This window comes from Bidens hawaiensis, unplaced genomic scaffold (assembly GCF_021521415.1).
Source record: "Bidens hawaiensis isolate Kalapana, Puna unplaced genomic scaffold, B.hawaiensis_p1.1 tig00023412_1, whole genome shotgun sequence".
Classification (NCBI taxonomy): domain Eukaryota; kingdom Viridiplantae; phylum Streptophyta; class Magnoliopsida; order Asterales; family Asteraceae; genus Bidens; species Bidens hawaiensis.
Window position 1 is genome coordinate 18,161 of NW_027493674.1, and position 10,081 is coordinate 28,241.

The 10,081-nt window shown below is 37.3% G+C and overlaps 1 protein-coding gene across 1 annotated transcript; it reads right to left on the reverse strand.

Annotated features, from left to right (window-relative positions):
• Nucleotides 1-7,748: 7,748 nt before the first annotated feature.
• LOC143567496 (uncharacterized) lies at nucleotides 7,749-8,943 on the reverse strand. Its single transcript, XM_077053901.1, has 3 exons — nucleotides 8,913-8,943; nucleotides 8,057-8,814; nucleotides 7,749-7,871 (listed from the first exon to the last, which is right to left on the reverse strand). The coding sequence occupies exons 1-3, from the start codon at nucleotides 8,941-8,943 to the stop codon at nucleotides 7,749-7,751; spliced, it is 912 nt and encodes a 303-aa protein (XP_076910016.1).
• Nucleotides 8,944-10,081: the final 1,138 nt, after the last annotated feature.

The window sequence follows — 10,081 nt, forward strand, 5'->3', positions numbered from 1 at the left end:
AAGATAAAACCCGTGTTCTTCGCCTTCAACCAATATGCGCAACACCAACTGATTCTTTGACTCCCAAGCTGCCAAAATCTGCTCTCGAACTCCTCGGAACTCACCAAATTAGTCTGGAACTTCAGGGTATGCTTAATGGTGAGTTTATGGGACTTTATATAGGAAACAGGTGTCCAAAAATACGAAAGTCGGCTTAACGAACGAATATTCTGGAACATGGAACCGCCGCGCAGCGCAGCGGGCTTGCCCTTCCCCGTCGCGCGGCACTCCAATAGGTAGGGGCTGGCCGGCCTAGCCGGTCCGGTTCTCTTTCTGGTCTGGTCCGGTTCTCTTCCTGGTCTGGTCCGGTTCGTTTCCTGATGGCTCGGTTCTCCGGTTCGGCTTGTTTTGCTCCTTTTTCGTCCTCTTTTCTCCACGATTCAAAACCGAAACCAAAAATATAAAAACATATTAGTAGTATACAAATCTTACGAGAAACCGAACTAAATTAATAAAATAATAAATAAAATATACACGGGATTAATATATATTAAACGTTATATCAATCATTCTATTACCAATAGCTTGTATTGTGATAAGAAGAATCATAGAAGATACTATTTTTTGGGAACAGGTTGACTTGAACAGTAGCGCTTCCTTTGCTTGAATAGTTTCTAAACCCGAAGTGACAATGGGTATTAAAGTTGCGGAATATGCTGAAGAGTTATAATGGTTAACATTTTATACTAAGTTAACCTAATATGTTACTCAGGCCTTATAAAAACAAAGACTTTTCAGCTCTCATTGACTCAGTTCTTGATTTTAATAAAATGACATTTGCGGTTCAATGATTAGGTACATCTCTAACTATACCCTTGTTAACTCAATTTTAGATCAATAATTTTTTATTCTTAATAATCATTTGTTGAAAAGGCATCCGCTTAATATGGCTTAAAACGGTACTTTTTAAAAAGGTACGGGTCAAAATGATCTTTTTTATAATGGTATCGGTTTGGTTAGTGTCAAAACAGGCCCCATTTTAAAAAGGTATCGGTTTCGGTTTAGGCAAAAACAAGCTGTTCAAAAAGGTATCAGTTTGGTTCATGTGAAATGGCCTGTTTTAGAAAGGTCTTCGTTTGGTTCGTGTCAAAGCAAGCTATTTTAAAAAGGTATCGGTTTGGTTCGTGTGAAAACTGACCATTTTAAAATGGTATATTTATAGGCAAAATTACATTTTAATCATATAGTATTTTTGAATTTTTGAAGCTGTCAATATCATCTTCTACGTCACATCTTTTCCTAATTTTTTTTACAAAACTTTTATTTTATTTTGTTTGCAGTTTTGACTAGGAACTCTTTACTGTTAAGTCAAAGTTCATAAAGATCAACTTATAATATGATAAATGGTTATATTGCAGGTACCTTCATAAATTGCATATGTGATAGATCAGTGAAATAATTAATTAGTTAGGTTAATAATGTTTTGTTTGCCGGTAATTTTTTTATTTGTATGTGATTTGCGATTCAACCCAAACCAAACAAACATTGCCATTATTTTAATGTGTTTTTGGATCATGCTGCATCGTGTGGGTTTTCTGCTGATAAATATCAATTATAATGTTTCTAAGCTTATAAATCTTGTTACATTTTATACAGAGATCAACAACTTAACTGTAAGCCCTGTCCCCTGATGATTTTTCACACAATAATGATACTTTGGCTCGTGAAGATGAGAGTGGAACACTAGACCTCAAAGGCAATGTACTTCATCTTTCGTAAATGTAACAGGTTCTTTAACTTTTTAGTGGTGGGGTTGGCCGAGAAAAATGGTGTGTAGTATATATACATATTTAATGGTATGTAGTATGTTATATTATATGTTTATATGTAATATTAGTTAGCATATAAATATATTAAATACAAAATATAAACGAACGTTCAATTAGGCTCACGAGTCTGCCATACCTAACCTAAACTCGAATTGAGTTTTAACGAGCCAATCTCGAGTAAATCGGCTCATTTACACCCCTAACTTAGACTATGAGCACTTGTGCAGGCTTTGTATATCTTAATTCTTGGATAATGGTACTATTATTGAACCTTGTACATTTGATAATGTTTACAGGTATGATTGTTACACTTAAACGGCTGATGCGTTAAATACCTGTTAATTTTGTGTTTTCTGGAAGTACAGAGCCTGGCTTCAAAAGGGCAAGTGAATTGTTACATGTCTACATTATTGTTTACTATTGTTAGTTAAAGAGACACTAATACATTTCGCTATATCTTGCAGAGTGATATTATATTTGCACATAAAGAACAAATTCGTGCCGAAGATATCGTCGTCTTCAATGTTAATGTATGTTTCTTATATGTTAAATCTCTTTTGTTATTACCAATATTTTTGAATACTTGTTAGTTATAACCTATAATTCCTAGGGTGGGTATTCGCGAAAAATAATCTCACCCCCCTCGGACCGCCCGTTTTGGCTGCTCTATTATTGTTGTTCTTTTCGTATTGTTGGATCATGTTGAAGCTTTGTTAAACAACCAGAAAAGTTTCTTCCGATCAAATTTCTCGTGTTACTGTTGACTTTCATCTCCTTTTGTTTGTTATTATTATTATTATTATTTATTTTGGCCTTATGATTCATTGATAAAATTTCTTTCTGTTGCTTCTGCAAAATCTAAGTTTGAGGTGCATTTACACATTCTGAAAATTGCAACAACTAAGTTTCTACTTTTATGTCACTATTTTTAAGTTGTAGAAGAGAGTGAATAACCAACTACTGGAGCCAATTCTCACCTTTGTAGACCGCCCCCCCCCCCTTTTCCCTTCCCCGACTTACCGGTTTTTGTTTTTTTATTTGGCTAACTTTTAACTTGATGTGTTCATGGCCACTACCCATTCTCGTTAAAAGCGGTTTTAACCTAAACCGAACATACCTTTTTATCAGCCATTTCTAACCCCAAACCGACTTAATCCAAACCAGCAAAACCATTTTTCAATCAGTCTGCCTTTACCAGAACCTTTTCCAAGCTGAATTTGTTTTGAACCTTTACTCCCAAACCAAAATAACCATTTTTTAACCGGTCTGCCTTGACTAGAGCCCGTTCCGACCTGAATTTTTTTTGACCCGATACCCCCATCTGACTACCAATGACCTTTTTAACTTCAAAAAAGACTCCCAACGTTGTCTACACAACGATACATGAAAACGAAAATGGGACCAAGGAGAGAACCAGCCAATTGAGAGGGAGGCGGGGGCGTTTTGACCGTTTTTCCACAACACGTGACCTAATCATGTTCCAATGTTTTAAATAATAAACAGTTTTTATATGTTTCTTTAAATGTATTATCTAGAATTTATTTATTTACTAACTCTCTACTCTTAATAAAGAAACAAAGGTTATTTGTGTTATATTTTTTTGAGTGTAAGATGTCACATGTGTGTATATGAACTACACTAGCTATTATCTTCTCCTGTTTTTTTTTTCCTTTTTCTTTATTAGGAATTCGAAGAATTGTACTACGCGATATCTTGCCTTTTTTCATAGGTCCGAATATATAACATACGTAACAGGGGATGATAATTTTACATACCCCATTGTAAGTTTGTTACTATATTTTATATTCCTCAACCAAATATTTTAAAGCTAAAACAACTTATGTATAGATTAAAACGTTAAAACGACATGGGTTGGGTTGAACTAAGAAAGATAGTTGTTAATATTCTAAAAGTTTATGTGTTTCGGAAAAATATTGATTTTTATGCGAACGCATTATAATTATACATAATATTAAATCCAATGGTTTTAATTACAGGTATGGGTTTGCCTAAACTTTTCATCATTGCAACCAGTGGTTGATGCTCCTCTTAGGTGGTGTTTGTTTCTGAAAAGAGCAATGCGTACTAACTTTCAGTGGTGGCAACACATTGTTTTGGTTTTGGATCTTTTGGTTAGGGTTTTGTTTAACATCATTGCACTAACCCATTTATGTGTTAACGGGTCTAAAGTGGCTTTTTTTATACATTCTCTTAGGAGATGTTTAGCGATTTTGGGCCAACCCATTAAGAAACCTAAGCCACATACACAACTCATGTACATATATAATTAAACTGTCAGCTTCATACCGACTAAATCATTTACAACTAACAAGGGTCAATAATGAATGAATGTACTTGACATACACTCATATGTTCCACATACACTACTACGACTATTTTTTGGTGGATGACATAAATTGGTACCATTAAAGGGTTGACTGGTACACAATAAACTTGAATCTAACATCAGTTGGGACACCCGCCGCAATGCGCGGGGCATTTTTACTAGTATATTATCTATACAAATTATATTAATATATAATTATGTTAAAGAATGATTTTAAATTTTCGGCTATTACAATGTCTACCAACACTTGTCACGCTCACACACATGGCACTGCCACACGACGACACTTGTCACACTACCCCGTCCAACAACACAAAAATACTAAGGCGGCTCTCGTGCCCGTGTCTGGTCGCGAGTGCGTCGGGTGCTCCGCACCCTTGCTAATTTCTTCACATAAGAATATAATCTTGTGAGTCTTTCTCATTATAAGGAGTTATCAAGTTTATCATTCTTTCAATGTGAGACTACTCATATGTCCATTTCTCTAATGTTTCAAGTTCTCAACTACACACTTTAGAGTATCTATGTTGCATTCATCACAACTCTTTGGACCAATTAATAATTAGTTTATTAGTAACACATACTAATATTTATTACTAACAATTATATTAGTCTAAAATGATTGAATGAATAGATGATCCTCAATGTGAGGATACACATGAAATAAATAGAATAATAAGTTACACTTGAGTACAAGAGAATTACATAAAATACAATCCTAACCCATTAAGTAATTCTAGTTTGATTATGATTAATATCCCCCCGCAAGCGAGATGGTGGTGACCCAAGGCAAAACATGTCTCTGAAGAGTTCGAACTGAGGTCTTGGGAGACTCTTTGTAAAAATATCAGCCACCTGGAGCTTGGTAGGAACAAACTTTGTGTGTAACTTACCTGAGGAGACAAGTTCCCGAACGAAGTGGTAATCGATGTCTATATGTTTAGCACGTTTATGAGCAATTGGATTTTGACTTAAAAATATGGCACTTTGATTGTCACAAAGTAATGTGGGACGATCAGGTGGAAGCGCATGCATTTCCCTGAGTAGGTGAGTGACCCAAACAATTTCAGCAGCAGCATTTGCCATAGCGCGATACTCAGATTCACAACTGAAGCGTGCTACACTCGACTGTTTCTTGGCACTCCCTGAAACAAGGTTGCCTCCAAAGAAAATAGAGTATCCATAAGTTGATCGACGTGTTTCAATACAACGGGCCCAGTCAGCATCAGAATAGCCAAGTATGTTAGACGGAGTTGCGCGGCGAAAGGTGATCCCAAAATCATGGTACCTTTAACATATCTAAGTATGCGTTTGACATGCTGATAATGATCAGTATTGGGATTCTGAAGAAACTGGTTGACTTGATTCACAGCATACGAGATATCGAGACGAGTGATAGTTAGGTATTGGAGAGCTCCAACCAATGACCTGTATAAAGTGGGATCTCCGAACGTCTCTCCCATGGAGGTAAAAACAATGTTGTCCGCAAGGGGGTGGCCATCGGTTTGGCATGTAACATATTAGCCCGTTCTAAGATGTCTGTAGCATATTTTGATTGACTGAAAAATAGTTGATCATGTGAGTGAGTTACTTCTAAACCAAGAAAGTAACTTAACTGGCCCAAGTCTTTTGTAGCAAACTCAGAGTTGAGTTTCTTGATGAAAGAGGATATAACATTTTCCCAATTGCCAGTGATAATTAAATCATCCACATACGCCAATAAATAGATGATGCACGAATCTTGTTTAAAAATAAATAGAGATGGGTCAACACGACTGCAAGCAAACCCATTATGAATGAGGAACGTACTGAGATGTTGAAACCAAGCCCGAGGCGCCTGTTTAAGGCTATATAACGCTTTGTTGAGTCGACAAACGTGATTTGGGAATTGCGGATCTATGAACCCAGGTGGTTGTTCCATGTATACTTGTTCTTGAAGAGCACCATGTAAAAAAGCATTATTGATATCGAGTTGGTGGAGTTTCCATCTATTTATGACAGCCAATGATAAGACAATGCGGATAGTAGCAGCTTTAACCACCGGACTGAATGCTTGTGAGTAGTCAAGACCGGGAACTTGAGTGACCCCTTGAGCAACTAGACGATCCTTATGGCTTTCAATCGTGCCATCTGACAAATACATAGTACGAAAAATCCATTTTGAGCCAACAAATATTGGTATTCACGGGTCTAGGGACAAGAGTCCAAGTTTTATTTTGATATAGAGCACTAACTTCTTTCTGCATGGCCATAACCCATTCTCGTTGTTTGGAAGCAATTTTGAAACTTGTCAGGTCTGATTTTGCAAATAGGGCAGCGTAGAGACTGTGATGTTGTGTGTGTACAAAATCAGGTTTATGAACAGGTTTGAAAATTTCGGCTTTGGACCGCGTCGTCATGTGGTGACTAGTTGTTGGTGGAGGCGATGGCGAATGTGGAGTTGGCGGCATTGGTGCTGATGGCTTGGTTGGATGATCTGGAGCAGTAGCTATTGGAGAATTGTTTGATGGAGGCGAACTGCTCGGCCCAGAACTAGTGGGCTGCTCTTGAGAATTGTTGGAAGGAGGAGGCCCATCTACATCATCGGAACAGAGGCCACATTAAGAAGAATGTTGGATTTTGTCAACATGCTCCTTGTTTAGAGGTGCTGGGTTTATGGTTGAGTTTGTCCAGGAATTTCCAACAAAAATTGTTAGTTCAAGATTAATATTATTTTCTAGGCAATAATTTCCTGAGAAGGGAAAAAATGATTCATCAAATGTGGCATGTCTTGTGATGTACACACGTTGTGAGGTGGGTTCTAAACATCGAAACACTTTATATTGTGTTGCATATCCAATGAAGATGCATGGTAATGAACGCGGTGCCAACTTATGTTCCGAATAGTCTCTAAGATACGGAAAGACTCGACACCCAAAGGTGCGAAAATTGTTGTAGTTGGGAACGTGGCCAAACATATGCTCAAATGGAGATCTGCCTTTTAGAACTTTTGATGGAAGGCCATTAATAATGTACACTGCTGAGCTAAAAGCTTCAACCCAATATGATAAGGGTATTTTAGCATTAAACATGATGGCAAGCCCCATTTCGACAATGTGACGATGTTTACGTTCCACACGTCCGTTTTGTGGAGGAGTGTACGGACACGAGAGTCTATGAAACGTTTCGTTGTCTTGAAAAATCTTTTTAATTCGATTATTAACAAATTCCGTGCCACCATCACTTTGGAAGACCTTTATTTTTCTTGAGAACTTAGTTTGAAAAAAGATCATAAAAGTAGTTAAAATATTCGAGAACATTGCTTTGGTGTGTAGTGGATATTGCCATGTGAACATGGAAAAGTTATCAACAAAGGCAACATAATACCGATAACCTTCATGAGAGGTGATAGGTGATGGTCCCCACAAATCACAATGGACTAAGTCAAGAGGAAAGAGAGCTCTTTTTGGATTAAGATCAAATGGTAATTTATGAGCTTTAGACATTTGACATGAGGAACAAACAATAGATTTAGGCAAAATGGATGTGACTTGCACCAATCCCGTTTTATTTAATAGTTTAATAACATCATTGAACACATGTCCTAAACGGTTCTACCACAATTCATATGATGCTTTATTTGTAGAGACGGCACTTAGGGCTTGATGTTCTTGATTCAACACATAAAGCCCGTTTTCACATTGACCTTGAGCCAGGACCTGCCTCGTTTCCCAATCCTGAACATAGAAATTTGGTTGAGAAAAAAGCACATCAACAGGGTTGTCCATGGTTAACTTATTGACAGAAAGAAGATTTTTGGTGATTTGAGGAACTACATGGACATTTTTAAGTTGAATATTTTTGCCAATATTTTTGTGTCCTCAGTGAGAAATAGGCAGAGATTTCCCATCCCCAAAAGAACCTTATCTTTCCCATTACATGAAATAATGTCAAGAATATTACCGGTAGATTGAGTCGTATGATCGGTAGCCCCGGAGCCCACATACCAACTTGCATTGTTTGGATTAACTTGGCATTGGGCCTGAAAAGAATTTGCAAGATGGGCTTCACTGGTGGGATACGACACATGGGAAGGACACGAACTGGCCACATGACCATGGAGACCACACAATTGACATGGGTGAGGAGCACTAGGGGAGTCCCGGTTGTTATTACGAGGACCATTATTTTCGCGACCACCACAGTTGTTCCTGCCTCCTCTATAGTTGCGGTAACCACGATTGTATCCACGTCCACCATGACCACGACGAGGGGAACGGGAAGACTGAGCCACAAACGTTGCAGTAGGAGTGTTTTGCCCCTGAAGCTCACAAAGGAGAACCTCATGGCTCTCAGCCTGAGCAATCAAATCTTGGAATGAATTAGTTGGACGAGTAGCCCTGACATTTGAAGTGAAACTGATGTAATCAACACCGAGACCAACGGTGAACCAATATAACTTATCGGTGTCCGAAACAGTATGGCCAATAGCCGATAGTTGATCACATAACCCCTTGAACTTAAGTCCAAATTCTGCCACATAACCAGATCCTTTGACAAGTGAGCGCAACTTATCACGAATATTATGAACTCGCTCAACTGAGGCATTGCAATACTCGGCTTCAAGAGCCTGCCAGATGGCCCGGGCAGTGGTGAGGCCAATAATCACCGACGCCGTATCTTCAGACAGAGAGGAATTGATGAGAATGACTGCACGACGATCGGCAGCCTTCCATGTGGTGTACTATGGATTGGCAGAGGTTTCGCCATCGACGAACAGTTCTTTCGGCAGGGCTGCCTCAGATCCATCGATATGGCTGATGAGACCTTGATCCAACAAAAGCGGCCAGATTTGAGTTTTCCATGGCAGGAAATTGGTTGATGATAACTAGGAGGGCGATGGACAGGGGGTCATCGAAAGTTTTGGAATTTGACATGGTGAGGAAGAAGGTGAAAGGAGAGGTAGACAAATGGAGGAGGAGAAGTAGAAACGATAGGTTGGACAGTTAAAGGGGGGAAGGAACCTGAGCGGATGATACCATGAAGGAATTTAGGAAGGATTGAATGAATGGATGATCCTCAATGTGAGAATACACATGAAATAAATAAAATAATAAATTACACTTAAGTATAGAAGAATTAGATAAAATACAATCCTAACCCATTAAGTAATCTAGTTTGATTATGATTAATACTCTATTTAACATAAACGTCAACAACCTCACACTATTTCGTATCTTGGTGTTTTCTTCGTCTTTATTTTTGTTTTCTATGTAGTTTACTTTTTTTATAAATTGTTAAAAGTTTTATTTATTTACGTTATATTGTAACATGAAACTATAATAAGATTGTTATTTTGCTTTAATTTTGTAAACGATTGTCCAACAATACTATCTTTCATTTATGTTTCTTGGATTACATTTCAATTATATTTGTTTTAAGACCATTCGTTCATCTATACTAAATATATATGGTTGTTTACAAATGCAAATCATTGCTTATATTATTAACAAACGGATGCCATAATATTCGTTTTCTTAACAAACGATTATTCATATTCAATCGTGTATTCGGTTTTTAGTGAAACGGACGATCATGAACATACCCTTTAATGTTTGTTAAGAAATTTAATATGCTCATATTTGTTTATTTCCTTTTATTAACCATACAAACGAACATTTCATGAGCGTAAACTTTCATTATTAATTATCAGGATTGCACATTTTGGTAGTTTGATACATTGTAGATGATTGCAACAACGGTGGTTTATTTATACATGCAATCACGGTCGTTAATAATAGAATTCTTGTTTCATTTTAGATGAGTGCGACAACGGTGGCATATTTAAAGCATGCAATCTCGGTCATTAATAATGGAATTTTAATACATTTTAGATGAGTACGACAATGGTGGTATATTTAAAACATACAATCTCGGTCATTATAAG